Source organism: Podarcis bocagei (assembly GCF_964188305.1).
Source record: "Podarcis bocagei genome assembly, chromosome: 12".
Lineage (NCBI taxonomy): Eukaryota > Metazoa > Chordata > Lepidosauria > Squamata > Lacertidae > Podarcis > Podarcis bocagei.
The window spans coordinates 34,868,018-34,883,205 of record NC_138137.1 but is presented as its reverse complement, the minus strand read 5'-3'; the positions used below and the strand labels follow the sequence as shown (position 1 = coordinate 34,883,205).

General features: G+C 44.3%; 2 protein-coding genes across 15 annotated transcripts in view; one reads left to right on the top strand and one right to left on the bottom strand.

Moving 5' to 3' along the window:
* Positions 1-15,188, bottom strand: part of LOC308569411 (uncharacterized protein) — a 286,883-nt gene that overhangs the window by 101,386 nt on the left and 170,309 nt on the right. For all 14 annotated transcript variants that reach the window (XR_014000684.1, XR_014000688.1, XR_014000690.1 and 11 more), the window contains one exon: positions 3,812-3,966. The gene's annotated coding sequence lies outside the window, so the exon portion shown is untranslated. The remainder of the gene's footprint in view (positions 1-3,811; positions 3,967-15,188) is intronic.
* Positions 10,275-14,727, top strand: FZD1 (frizzled class receptor 1). The gene has a single exon (XM_081164148.1). The coding sequence runs from the start codon at positions 11,055-11,057 to the stop codon at positions 12,834-12,836; it is 1,782 nt and encodes a 593-aa protein (XP_081020274.1). The 5' UTR covers positions 10,275-11,054; the 3' UTR covers positions 12,837-14,727.

Genomic DNA, 15,188 nt, shown 5'->3' with positions numbered 1-15,188 from the left:
CAAAGGTTGACAGGAAGACCTACACATTAACTTTAAGTGTGCATTGCTTGTGCAGCAGGAATAGGGAATCTGTGGCCCTCCAGATGTTGTTGGACTGCAACTTCCCTCATCTCTGGCTTGCTGACTGTGGCTGACAGAGTCCAAAAACATCTGGGGGGCACCTATTCCCCATCCCTGCCACACAGAACCCTTTGCTGCCATACCCACTGCCATGTGAATTTATCAGCTATTTGTGTGGGCCACAGGTGGGCCACGGCCTAATGTTCTGTTGCCCTCAGACCAATTTCAAGTGTTCTCTACGATTAAGCAGTTTAGAAGATGAACCGGCCATCCATCCTTCAGCAGGCTGTTGGTTGTAGAGAAAGATGTTAAAAGAGAAGAAGAAAGAAGGAGGCATCAGAGAGAGGAGTCCCCACCCATAACTGGCTTCAGCCTTGCCCACAATTGGCATTTGGTCCTTGACAGGGAATAAAGGGTACCCACGCCAGACTACCAGTACTGTATGGAACTACCTTGAGATGGGATGTAGTTGAGCTAGAAAAGGTATCTGTCCAAGGTGCTGAGTTGTATGTAGCATGGCTGCTACTCACCCAGTTAGGTAGTATGGGGCTAAATGGACAACTGGTCTAATTCACTAAACACCACTCTCTTCTTTTCTGATTCATTGTCAGTACACTTAAAATGCGGTTCATGAATTGTTTTTCTCTCCAGATAGGGAGAGTCATACATTTAGATCTATGAATAAAAGTTTCTGTTCCGTTTTTAAGGGTAAAGAATTCTCATTGTAGGGTTTATTTATTTATTTATCTTAAAATCAATTTCCCTACTTTTCTCAGCCTCCAGGGCCTGACTATAAACAAGCTTATATTGTTGTGAAAAGACTCAGTCATCTGTCTGTATCATACGCCGGGATGTCGAGCGTTTTCTCCTTTTCTCTTGCCCTTGTTGCTTTTAATGCTGGGTTCTTTTCTCCAGCCATCCATAGTAAACACCAATTCCATTTCCATTCTATTATTTTTCTAATCAAGAGTTTGTCATGCAAAAGAAGATCTGAGGTGACTGTGTTTTCCATTATGCAAAGTATTCAACTATGATAATGGCTTTAGGACAGTTTCAGAAAGAAAAGGTGGGGGGAGGGGAGGAGTGCATGGAAAGATCCCTTCATATATATTTCCTCCCTCACATTTAAAATTCAGGCCACTGAGTTCACCCTAATTTGCCACACACATTTTCTCTAGTCTCCCCAATCTGTTCTTATTGTAAATAAAAGAATTGGCAGCTTCCAGTGAATGGGCTTCTCTTAAGTGCTTATCAAAAAAAGAAAGGAGGGGGGAGGGAGGAATGTAGAAGAAGGAGAAGAGGGAAGAAAGGGATTGTAAAACGTAGTCATATTTAGTACACTCTCCGCTTCTCTTTGCTTGCACGACTAAACTCGCATTTAGTAAAATCTACAGTCAATGAATTTTACCTTTTGAGCCCAAGTTGTTTCTGCTCAGAACAAAGTAATAATAATATAAAGAAAAAATGCCAGCAAAGAAAACCTGACATTTCTTAGAAATTTTCTAGTCTGTCTTATGCCAAATCCCATAGGGACGACGGGGCTGTAAAGAATGGGAGTTTATTTTCCAAGTGCTTTGAACACAGCACTTTCATATTTTCTGGGGCAAGGTGCTTTGGCAATCTCAATAATTGTATTTTGCTATTAGTCTATCATTTGAAAATGTTGAAGATTCTGCACGCACTTGATGAGGCATGAGGATTTGCTTGCTTTTAGTTTGCATGGTAATTAATGTCCAACCAAATGCAAAAACTACTGCCGTAAACCTGATTTCTAGGGCAACTATATATATATATATATATATATTCTTTGGCTCTCTCTTTTTGCCACATGCATTTCTCTGTGTACATTTGCAGATATATCACGACAGTTGGTTTGCACTACTTGCTCAAGGGGTGTGCCTTGGTGGAGAAAAAGTAAGCTATGAGGCCCACCTAGCAACACAGCAACCACCTCTCTGATCAGTGGGGATCACTACCAACATCTACACCACCTTGAGGTGGATTGCAATAGGCAGTATATAAAAATCCTTGTAAATAAACAAAAGTAAATAAAACTCATGGTATGCATCACGGTTTATTTATCCAAGCCAAACGACAAGAACCCCCCTCCCCTAAAATTAGAATCATAAGGGATCAAAAGCACAGAACCATCCACAGGCCAGCCTGCCTGGTTTCCCCACCCCCATTCTCACGTCAATCCAAACCACAGTACACCATCATGGCCGAGATTTAGAGTACTATGCCAGGCAAATTTTTTTGTCCAGTGGAACTTTGGATATGATACTCGACCACATGGAGGGGGGGGTTGGGGGAGCAGCTTGTGGCATTGGGGAGGAGGGTGTCTGCCATTCAAAATGGGTAAGTAAAAAATCCCATTGAGCATGCCCACAACCATTGGGCACATCTAAAGTAGCTCCTTAGAGATCCCAGCCAATGTGCTGCACAAGATTATTTGAAGAGAAAGAGTGCCGGAAAAGCCAAGAGCAATACAGTAAGAGAAGGTCAAATGAAGGTCACTAGTCAAATGGGCCTTTGTAATTAATCAGATCTGGAGTACGACTTGTTTCAAAGTATCAATGAAACTCTTAAAGTTTTTTCTTTACACACACACACACACACACTCACACCACTCAAGAAAAAGAGCTGCCGGAACTCACCATGAACACCACCCTCATTTTCTTAGAATGACAATGGTGCCCACTTGAGAGGTGCAGGAACTCACCTGAGAGGTGCCAGAACTTAGTTCTGGTGAGTTAAAAAAAAAAAGCTGTGTGCTTGTTTGTGACTCTGGGATTTTGATTCCTTTGGGTGATAGATAGTGCTGATAACTGAGGATGACTGTATGAGCAGAATCCATTGGAAGCAAAGATGCAACAGAGATCCAGAAAACATGTATCTTTCCACCATCACCACCTCCCACAATACCTGTTTCTGGCTAATTCTAGGTAAAAAACTGTCATTGTGCAAACTTCAAAGGTGCTGTATCACACTACTACAGGGCTCAACTGCTGCAGGTAAATGGCCGTTTCCAGGAAATGTAGTTCTGGTCCTATCCTTCCTTTACACATTTCATTTACCTGCCCTGAGGTTTTAGGCTGCCCTATCCTGTATTGTTTAAAATATTTGTTTTTATTTTAAACTGTACCTGGTTTTAGTCTGTATCGCTGAAAACCATTTTGGGACCTTTAGCAAAAAGGATCTAAAGATCTGATGCATGAATAAAATAAATTAAAATGTAGTGAGAACATGTGGTGAGGATTTTCAGATCCCTGAACACTCTGTCACCATAGTCAAGCTGGCTAAACTCACAACAACAACAACACCTACCAAATGCCTGAGAAAACATTTAGAAAACTAAATGCCTTTATTTGGCACTGAATTATATAAGAGTCGGTCATCCTAATTTCCAGAGGCTGGGTGCCACAAATGAAAAGGCCCTGCTGCAACCTTACTTCACTATATTAATGTGCTGCATTTTTGAAATGGCCACTTATTGGCTAGCTTCTAATTCAGCACTAATTCCTGGAATCCTTACCGATTTCTGATATTTTTTTACTCTCTGTGAAGTATTTTAACATCCGTCACAACCAGCACAGTCCCAATGTCCACCTCACACCGACCCCCAAACAAGAAGGGAGTCAGCAGCACCTTAATTCATCTTGTTTATACATCCTCCATCTCCCCTCAAAGACAGCCCTTGATGATTGTTTTGACACAATCCTTAGAGTAGATAGTAGAATAGACGTATTACCTTGGCAGGCTGCAGGCCAAACTCTTGTTCAAATTCTTCTGGCTGAAAAGCTCCCCTTCTTAAACTCCACTTTTTCAATTCATCGTCTTGAATACAGAGTTAGGCACTTCATCTCAGTGTGTAGCAAGACTTGGTCTTTATGTATTTAAGTCACACTGAGAGAAAGAGAAAGAAGGAAAGGTGTAGGCCTTAATGATACTGTTCCATCATGCTAAGCACACACTGTAACAATCCCATATGCCCATTTCCTTCAGACCTGAGTCAACGCGACCAGATATATCAGCAAGTTCACACTTAATTCTAAATTACACAAAGGTTTTCCAAATCAGTCTAGATTTTAATTTTGGTTGTAATTTTCAAATTGTCCTATCACAAACTTTTAGGGTGATCTGTAACAAAGGACAAAGTCCCTGCTCTCCACCAATCAATGTCAAGCACTTAAACAAAAAACAAAAAACTTATACCATTCATCAATCTTATTATGTGTCTGCTCCAACAGTAGCTGCAATGTAAAAGGTAAGGAACTGATTTAGAGACAAAATCTTTTGTACAAAGCCATCCATGACTTTATGAGCAAGTTTTGAACCCACATCCAATCTTGGTACTGTATTTATTTATTACACTTAAGTTCTACCTTTTGTTCAAGAAACTCAGGGCATTTTACATGTGCCTGCCTCATTTAATCCATTCAACCCTGTAAACCTGGTTAGGGTGAGAAAAAGAGAAGGAACCAGTGAGGGTTGACTGAGTGGATTTGAAGCCACATATCCCTGGTCCAAGACACTATCCTGCATTGGCTCACCTTGGACCAAACTTCAGCTCTGTTTACCAGGTTTCTGACCATTTTTAAAATATGGTGTTCCTCTTGTTTAGCAGAAGTGTTAAGAATTAATTTAAGAACCTGAATTTGTAATTCCACAAAGCAAACAAAGTGTTTCCATTGTACTATGAACAGTATAGTTAGGACCATACCAGTGTAGGATTGCCTTCCAGTACCTTAAAATTATAGTGAGTTATAAGAAAAGTTTAAAAAGTTTATTTAACCCCAACAATGATTAATTATTGTTGTGAACCATTTAAGAAGCCCCATGTGTGCAAACAATGTCTGCTCTCTCCCCTGTTGTGAAAATGATGTACAGTGGTACCTCGCAAGACGAATGCCTCGCAAGACGAAAAACTCACAAGACGAAAGAGTTTTTCATTTTTTGAGTTGCTTCGCAAGACGAATTTCCCTATGGGCTTGCTTTGCAAGATGAAAACGTCTTGCAAGTTTCCTGTTTCCTTTTTCCTATGGGTAACCGTTTCAATGCATTCCTATGGGAAACCGTGCTTCGCAAGACGAAAAATTCGCAAGACGAAAAAACTCGCAGAACGAATTAATTTCGTCTTGCGAGGCACCACTGTATGCTGAGGAGGTCTAAACTCATGAGTGTTATTTTTAAAATATTCAGATATAAATCTGAAAAAGTGCTATTGTTTAAGGAACAATTGGGTTGCTCAAAAAGCCGATTTAGAAAGACCTTCCCTTTGCAGGAGCTCCAACACACACATGAGGCTCCTCAATAAATCATTACTTTTCCATTCATTTCAATGGCTGCATACTAAAAGGAAGTAGATCGTCATAAACATTTTTCACGTATTAGAATGACTGAGGCAAACCTGCATGTGCAATGGAATTTGTGCAAATCTGATTGTATCATAGAATCATAGAATCCTAGAGTTGGAAGAGACCACAAGGGCCATCGAGTCCAACCCCCTGCCAAGCAGGAAACACCATCAGAGCACTCCTGACATATGGTTGTCAAGCCTCTGCTTAAAGACCTCCAAAGGAGGAGACTCCACCACACTCCTTGGCAGCAAATGCCACTGTCGAACAGCTCTTACTGTCAGGAAGTTCTTCCTAATGTTTAGGTGGAATCTTCTTTCTTGTAGTTTGGATCCATTGCTCCGTGTCCGCTTCTCTGGAGCAGCAGAAAATAACCTTTCTCCCTCCTCTATGTGACATCCTTTTATATATTTGTATATGTATCTGCTTAATTGTGGGTGCAAATTAAAAGGGGGGAATTAACAGTAATCATATGAATATCTACTCAAGTAGTAAGCCACATGGAGCTTATTCCCAGGTGTGCAGGACTACAGCTTAGCTCTTCCATAGGCGCCGACTCCATGGGGCCTGAGGGGGCCCGAGCCCCCTCAAAAATTCGTTTGGGGGGGCTCAGCCCCCCCAATAATCTCGGGCGCCCCTCCAGCAGAGCGCCACCGCCGCCCCTCCCCCAGCCCAAAATGCACAGGGTCGGGCTGCATGCCTCCTGCCCTCCCTCCCGAGCAAAAGCTCCACCCAATTTCCTTCGGAGCTGATTAATAGGCGCAGCACGCTCTCCCCTATTCACTCACGAGGAGGCGGTGCCACTTTATCTGCATATTCATGAGCTTATTTATTATTCATGAGCTTTCGCGGGCTCCCCCAATATTTTTTATAAGTCGGCGCCCCTGAGCTCTTCCATTCTAAACACATCTACTAGAGAGTCTGTCCCACTGAATGTCATGAAACTTACTTTTGAGTAAACATGCATGAGATTGCCCTGTTGGAAGGAGAGCTGGCCCAAAAGAATATCAGCAATAATTACATAGATATATGTATGCTATATCTGAAAGAGATCCAGCAATCATTTAAATATATTCATTTTCGCAACATAGAATGTCCTGCACTGTGAATTTTCAAGTACCCAGGAGTTAGTGTATTACAGATTTTTATTATTTAAAAAACCAGATAAACTAGATAGGTAATGATATGCTATTTCAAAAAGATGCCTTTCTTCCTCTATTCATTATAACTAGATGCTGGTAGTAACTTTTTTTGAATGTGGGACAGCACTGCTGGGAGAAAGGAAGTGGCCTAAATATTTAGTCTGAGATCTGTCTGTAAGACAGAAAAAATGTTCTAGCTATTGACTGCAACAGAGTCAAAACAGAAGCTGGAAGACATTCTCTCCTAATAGACTTGATTCTAGCTTGTTTTGTTTCTGTGCGAGACAGGCTGCAATCCTACATGCACATACCTGGGAGTAAGTGCCACTGAACTCACTAGGACTTCTGAGTGAGTAGACAACCCGAGGAACCTGTGGTGCACAAGCTACAAATTAATTTTCAAAGCAGGATGTAGAAGCCTAGGTTCCTTTATCCAACTTATGTAGTAGCACATTTTACTGGGGTGTATGTTTCTGTTCAGATTTCACTTGGGAGTTGGTTTCTGTGAGCAAATGGAAAGAGTTTGAACTTAAGGGAAAAGCTTACGGTGTGATGGGGAAGTAAATGAAAGTTGAAATGGAATTATGTGTAATTCCAAGGAGTGCCTTGGAAAACAGCCCACTAGGATTCCACTGTAAATGTATGAGGGTCAAAATTAAATGTGGCTTCCTGTTTGTTGAATTCTATCCCCAGGGAGGTTCATCTTCAGGCACCAGGCAAAAAACGGATCTCTTCAACCAGGCCTTTGGCTGATTGGTATTCTATGGCCTTTAAAATGTGTTTGTGGAAGAGAGCAGTTAATGTTTTAACTATTTATTTCATGCTTCTATCCTGTATTTTTATCCTGTGAACCACCCTGAGATATTTGGATGAGTGTGGTATATAGATCTAAAAATAAATAAATGACATGTTAGGATACAAGTTAGAAAAGGCCCAGCTTTTGGAACCATTGGAACTACCTCCCAAGGAATCTTATTTGGATCTCTCTTTCTTTAGATGAAATTGGTCAGATGGTTACAGGTTTTCCATGAGGACTAGGAAATTCACACACCCCCATGTCCTTTTTATGAAAATTGGTATTTTCAGGATGCTGCTCCAGTTGTTAGTCACATGTCCTCCTCTCCTGTGGCATAACCAGAGTTATGCTGCTTTGTTTAATCTCCCCAACTGTTACTGCCCAGCAGACTACACTCCTCAAACTACGTCTTCTGGCCAACTGGGTGGAGTCTTGCTACAATCCGATGACTTGTTTAGGGAGGGAGATGGGTCAACTGTTTCTCTCTACACCTTGAGTCATACAATTCGCTACCATATTCCAGAAGGGAAGGCTAGATCAGCAGGTGTGTTTTGGTTTATGAGGCAATACATTTGGGTGGAGCAGTGAAGTTGTCAAAAGTGTGAAGTGGGAGGTTAGAAAGTCCTAGGCGATAATAAGAGTGACCACCAAGTATGGCCATTGTAAATATTGTTTAGATTATGTGTGTGAAACACTAAGCTTACAAAGTGATATTACACATCTATGTACTGAGAGGTGGAAGGTGGGAAAGAGACAGAGAGACTTACTACTTGCTTCCATAGGAACCAGCATTAGTATGGAAACAACCTTGATTGTATAAACACTTGTTGCCAGCCCAGCTTCTTTGCTACCAGTTATTTTGAGTGCATCATTTGTCCTTGGCACATCCTCCCTCCCATCCCAAAAGTTTGAACTTGTCATGGAAACCTCAGAGGAACCACCAGTCAGGAAGCTAGCTAATGCCATGTGTATACCGCTTCCCACAACAGCAGTGGAAGTGTGTAAACAGGCTTACAGCCACATTTACCCAATGAAGTCATCAGATGATCCCCACACATGTGCTGAAGCTAGCTAGCCCCGCCCCATGTGGAAAAGCCATGGCTTCATTCAACTTGTTTATACGTTCAGCCAGCATGTGAAGGGGCTCTACATGTGTACTCCTCCCCCACTGCAAAGGTGCCACCTGATTGGCCCAGGATTCCTCCTTATGTCGAAGAGCTCATTGCCTACAAAGCCCCTTCACAGGCTGGCTAAGCACAAGGGCTTCTGTACACCTGGGCAATGGTGGCATGAATTGCCTGAGCCTATTGTCTCTAACAAGAACAACAACAGGAAACACCTGATTCCAGCTAAACACAACTAAGTCCAGTGCCACCTAGTGACTAAACATAATGACAATTTGTCCTCCTTGTAGCATTACAGCTATCAGAGACCTGCTGCATTAGCCTGAAGTCCCAATTCTTGCACTTATTTGTGGGTGAGGGATGTATTTTTGAAACTAAAGCTAAAACTACCTCTAATTTTTGGCCGACAGATGAAACACAGAGAGATCTCTGTCTCTCCTTCAGCTATGCATTTCTTTTGCTGTTTCTGCCTAACCTCACACTTGGAAGTGATCAAACATGAGCAAGATACTATTCAGTGGGCACAGCACCACCTAACTCTAATAAAAGTAACCCGAGTAGCTTGGGAAGTTATGCATTCATGCAGCACAGAGTTAAACTATGAGACTCATTCCTGGTTGAGGCAGTGACGGCCACCAGCTTGCATGGCTTTAAAAGAGTACTACTCTATTGGACAAATTCATGGAGTTATTCAAGGCTTTCACTGGCTATGAGGCATGGTAGCTATGCTCTACATCCACAGTCAGAGGTGGTAATGCAGCATTACCAATGGCCAGTTACTAATGCTTCAGAATATCAGCTTCTAGGAACCACAGGAGGGGAGAATCCTCTTGTACTCAGGTTTTGCTGCTGATATCCCAGAGGTATGTATGGTCACTGTGAGAACAGGGTGCTGGACTTGGGCAGATCTACTATGAAACTAATGAAGCTTAAGGTTCAGGACCCTTAATCCCAGAGGGGCCCCAGAAGTGATTTTAGTCCTCATTGCTTAACATTTTTGGGTCTAATACACCCACAATTTGTGTCATACAATTCAAACTGGGTGTTATTTTTACTGTATTTCAACAATCCCAAAGTTAAAGAGTCAGTAGTGGTGATCTGTCATGGAACAACCCTACTGAAGAAGAAAACAGTGGTTACCTAGAACTTGTTGCTGGTTGAGAAGTGGCCCGGTTACAGTTCAAGCTTCAAGGCCCCCAAAATGTAGATTCAGGGCTGGCTGGAATAAATGGGCCACTGGACTAAAGGTTCTTCTCATGTTCACATGTTTATTTGAAAGCCAGCCACACTCAATTTCACCCAGGTACTTATGCACAGCATTTGATCTGGGCCACAAAAGTTGGTCCTGGTTTTTTATTTTTGTTTTATTTTGGTTTGGTCTTCAAATCCTTTGATATATTTGCCCAATTTTACCTCCCTGCCTGACATCAGTCCCTCCAGCAATGATGTGTTTTGTAAGTTCTTGGATGGATGGGTGGGTGGAGGGAGGGAACAGCTGTCATTTTAAATGTTAATTTCTGGGAAGAAACTGACTTAATGTTTGCTTCATTTTTTAAAAAAAAAATACATAATCGTTTCATGTCGACTTTACAAGTGTATTTAAGGGCGGGAAGCTGGGAAGCGAGCGCTGAGTAAGGCGCGCCAAGAGGCCGCCTCTAAAGACTTCCCTGCGTCAGGTTACAATGATTTCAAGTGAAGTGTTTTTGGTGGTTGAGGGTTTTGTCGTTTTTGTTTTATTGAAAGCTGCTCAGCAAACGAGCGTCTACCTCCAAGTTGCGATGCTCTAAAACTTTGCTCTAATTCACAAACATACGTCCTTGCCTTAAGTCTTCTCCTGCCCCCCTTTTTGTATTTTATTAAAATGCAAACCACCGAATTTTTAGGCGTAGAAAGGGGAAGAAAGCAATTGTATGCTGCCTCCTATTCATTAGCGGCTCACACAGCATATGGGTCTATTCTTCTTTTTAAGGCAAAACCCACCAAGCCTGGCCTCCCCTCCTCCCCCTCGTGTCCTGGAGGAGAAGTTGGAGGAGGAGCGAGGCGGGAGGGCGGAGAGAGAGAAACCGTATCGGACGACCTCCGTCTCCTCCTGCGCTTGGAAGCGGGGAGTGATGTTGGGCGACGGTCCCTGACGCAAGGAAAACTTAGGCGTCGGTTTCAAGGCTCCTCCCTTCTGGTGAAAGGCAGACTGCGGGGCGCCTGGAAACCGGTTCGAGGGAGAGAGGGCTTGAGGGATTGCCACAAATGGTCAGGCGGCAGCGGTGGCGGAGAAAGAAGAAGAAAAGGCGGCGGTAGCAGCAGCAGCAGCAGCAGCAGCAGCAAGAGCTGGAGCTGGCGTGCTCTGCCTGGCAGGCGAGAGAGAGAGAGCGAGCAGAGCGCGCTGGCGGCGCGGCGGAGGGACGTGCTCGCGGGGTGGCCCTCGCCGTCCTCCTCTTCCTTGCAGCCTCCCCTGCAGGAGGCTCAAGTTTGACCTGGCAGGAGAGGAGGTGAAAGGCGGCGGCAGAAGCAGCAGCAGCAGGAGGGACCTGGAGAGGGAGGCGGCGGCGGGAGCAGCAGCCAGAGGACCCGGCGAAGTATGGCAGAGAAGTGGACTCGGCAAGTTTGCAGCGGGGCCGAGGCGGAGAGGGGTAGCCGGGTCGGCGCTCTCTCCCCGCCGCCGCTGCTGCTGCTACTGCTGCTGTGCACGGAGGCGCCGGTGCTTCCCGCTCTGGGGCAGCAGCAGCAGTACAACGGCGAGCGGGGCATCTCGGTGCCGGACCACGGCTACTGCCAGCCCATCACCATCCCCCTGTGCACGGACATCGCGTACAACCAGACCATCATGCCCAACTTGCTGGGCCACACCAACCAGGAGGACGCGGGCCTGGAGGTGCACCAGTTCTACCCGCTCGTCAAGGTGCAGTGCTCGGCCGAGCTCAAGTTCTTCCTGTGCTCCATGTACGCGCCCGTGTGCACCGTGCTGGAGCAGGCGCTGCCGCCCTGCCGCTCCCTGTGCGAGCGGGCGCGCCAGGGCTGCGAGGCGCTCATGAACAAGTTCGGTTTCCAGTGGCCCGACACGCTGCGCTGCGAGAAGTTCCCCGTGCACGGCGCCGAGGAGCTCTGCGTGGGCCAAAACACCTCCGAGCGCGGCACGCCCACGCCCTCGCTGGGACCCGAGTTCTGGACCAGCAACCCGCAGTTGCGGCCCGGCGGCGGCGGCGTAGCAGGAGGCGGGGGCGGAGGGAGCCACCTGGCGGAGCGGGCGGGCAGGTTCACCTGCCCCCGGGTGCTCAAGGTGCCCTCCTACCTCAACTACCGCTTCCTGGGCGAGAAGGATTGCGGGGCGCCCTGCGAGTCTGCGCGCCCCTACGGGCTCATGTACTTCGGGCAGGAGGAGCTGCGCTTCTCCCGCACCTGGATTGGCATCTGGTCGGTGCTGTGCTGCGCCTCCACCCTCTTCACCGTGCTGACCTACCTGGTGGACATGAAGCGCTTCAGCTACCCAGAGAGACCCATCATCTTCCTCTCGGGCTGCTACACGGCGGTGGCGGTGGCCTACATTGCAGGGTTCCTGCTGGAGGAGAAGGTGGTGTGCAACGAGCGCTTCTCCGACGATGGCTCGCGGACGGTGGCGCAGGGCACAAAGCGGGAAGGGTGCACCATCCTCTTCATGATGCTCTACTTCTTTGGCATGGCCAGCTCCATCTGGTGGGTGATCCTCTCCCTCACCTGGTTCCTGGCAGCTGGCATGAAGTGGGGTCACGAAGCCATCGAGGCCAACTCCCAGTACTTCCACCTGGCTGCTTGGGCTGTGCCCGCTATCAAAACCATCACCATCTTGGCTCTGGGGCAGGTGGATGGGGATGTGCTCAGTGGCGTCTGCTTTGTGGGCATCAACAATGTGGATGCCCTGCGGGGCTTTGTGCTGGCTCCTTTGTTTGTTTACTTGTTCATTGGCACTTCTTTCCTCCTGGCTGGATTTGTCTCCCTTTTCAGAATTCGGACCATCATGAAACACGACGGTACCAAGACAGAGAAGCTGGAAAAGCTGATGGTTAGGATAGGGATCTTCAGCGTCCTGTACACAGTGCCTGCCACCATAGTCATTGCCTGCTATTTTTACGAGCAAGCATTTAGGGAACAGTGGGAAAGGAGTTGGTTTGCTCAAAGCTGCAAGAGCTATGCCATCCTTTGCCCCAGTAACCACCACCATCCGCCCATGAGTCCTGACTTCACCGTCTTTATGATCAAGTATCTCATGACTTTAATTGTAGGTATCACTTCTGGCTTTTGGATCTGGTCTGGGAAAACACTCAATTCCTGGAGGAAGTTCTATAGCAGACTCACCAACAGTAAGCAAGGGGAAACTACAGTGTGAAGCTCTCACACCAACCAGAGACAGCTGGCAAAGGAACTTGCTCTCTGTTCACAGTCCCAGCCAGAAAGTAAAGGAGAGAAAGTGGTCACATAGGTGCTGTCCAAAGTCTTATGACTTTTCTCTCCAGCCCACAGGGGACTTGATGTAAAGAGGTTGGTTCTGGTGGAGAAACAGACCTTATTCCCCTTGCCTCTTGTCTTCTACTGGACTAAATTTTACTGTAAAGTTGGGAATGTGGATCTGAGGTTGTAAATAGCCTCTGTAAAATTTTGTAAGTATATTTGTATTTAAATTGCAAAGTTCTCACTTTTGTAATTATTTAGAACTTTTTTAACCAGTTTGCAGCCTTTTCTCTCTCTCTCTCGCTTTTTCTCTCTGAAGGAGAAAGAAAATCAATGTTCTTCTTTATTTTATTTGCAAAGGTGATATCATAGGAACCAAAATGAGCCCAATAGCTTTCCTTTTCTCACCTCCCACCCCACACGTCATGGTAATAGTTGCGTGTCAAGCTGCTTAGGTCCAGGATTAAGGATAACTGATTCATAATTTGACATATGTTATAAGTTGCCCCACTGATACCAGTAGAATTAATGGTTTCAGGAAAATTGTCTGGGTAGGCTGCACGGCTGACTTGATCTGCGCTGCAAGACAAATACAGACAGGGAGTGGAAAAGCCTTAACTCCCATCTCTGCTCAGCATGACCTGAAGGAATAAAGGAGCAAGCAGTTTTACCTGTTCCACCTCACCTGGGGAGGAGTATGGGAAAGGGAACTGCATGTTATTATTACCCAACTGTACTGCCTAGCCCTTGCCTAAGAAAACTCTCTCCACCACCAAACTCTTGGTGAGAAAGTTTCCTAAGCTCTGCCTAAAGGTGTGACCTGTTTTTAAGAAGTATGAAATTGAAAGGTTGGGAGTGATATTTTTCTCACCAGCTGCTCCTTTACACACATCTGACCATTTTAAAGAACTGTTAACTTTTCTCTTAACTTTGTTAATATATGGAATGGGCAGCCTGCTTTTTAAGCCTGTAAGAGGCATCTTCTACTTTCTATGGAAATACGGCCATTGGTTGTAATTGTTAATCTGTAGTGAGGACGAGGCGGTGCATTTTGATTGTGATTTTGACACTCCATTCCTTAATAGCCTGCTCTTTTGATAGATTTTTTTTTGTTCTGTTTAATGAGTTTGCTGGGAGAGAGCCATCAGGAAAAGCGCTATTGAGCCGATTTTTACAGACCTACTCAGTATGACCAAGAAGAAGGGGGGACATAAACCCAGTAAAAGATCTCTGCAGCTTGGATTATTCAGATTTTCACAGCATTTATAACAGTGACATTTCATTTCTACATATCTTCATAACTGGTGGGTTTTAATTCCTTCTTGTTAGTAGGTGAATGAAAGGCATGGTGATTTATGCCGCCAAGAAAAATAGATTTCAGTTGAATGATAGGGTGTGAGACCCCAAAGAATCTACAAGCCTGATGTTTCAATATAGTAATTTATATGTAAAGCTAAAAGAGCCTGTGTATGATTGGTCTGTGTTCTCTCTGAACTGTTATGGCTCATATTTCCTTAACAGGCTTATACAAGATGTGCCAATTTTAACTGGCAAACACCTTTTAATATTTAATCCTTTGTATAGCAGTAGACTTGCTGCTCTTCCGATTGTACTGTTTCAAACTTCTTTTTATATAAGCACCTGTCATAAATATTATCCATGACTTAACCTTACCCTAAAATGCATAGCTATGTGAATTAGGTATGCATTTTTTTCTGTTCACTATTGCAAGATCAACTATATTTATAGAGGAATAGAAGTTTATATATAAATATATATAAAATACATATTTTTAATTTCTTTGAAATAAATTGAGGTTTTGTACAAAATTGTCTTGTCCTTTTAACATTCTTCATCGAAATTTAAAATGCGCATCCTGTACTGTTTTAAAACTAAAGCTGTACGTGTCCCACCCCCCGCATCAAGCAAAACAGGCTACATTGTATACCTCTTTTCCTTTAATTTAAACTAGTCTTTAAATGTACATAAAACAGAAAGAACTACCTTTTCAACTCTAAAATTCTATAATTTTAATGAGGAGTAGAGCAGATGGTGTAAAACTTGTTTCTTCTGTCGCAGAAGATAAAAAGCTTATAAGTGTTTATTTCTTTAAAATACCAATTTGGTGCTCTTTTGTGGCATGCTTGCTCCTTTAACACCAATATATGAAAATTTTCACACTGCTCAAATTGCTTTTAGAATTTATGTTCACAGAATATCAACTTTAGGCAATGTGTTTAGAATGCTTAAGTTGGCTACAACAGTAACATGGTTAAGGGTGAAGTGCCTA

Coding starts and splice junctions, on each gene's coding strand:
- FZD1 (XM_081164148.1), top strand. CDS start 11,055: ATGGCAGAGAAGTGGACTCGGCAAGTTTGCAGCGGGGCCGAGGCGGAG.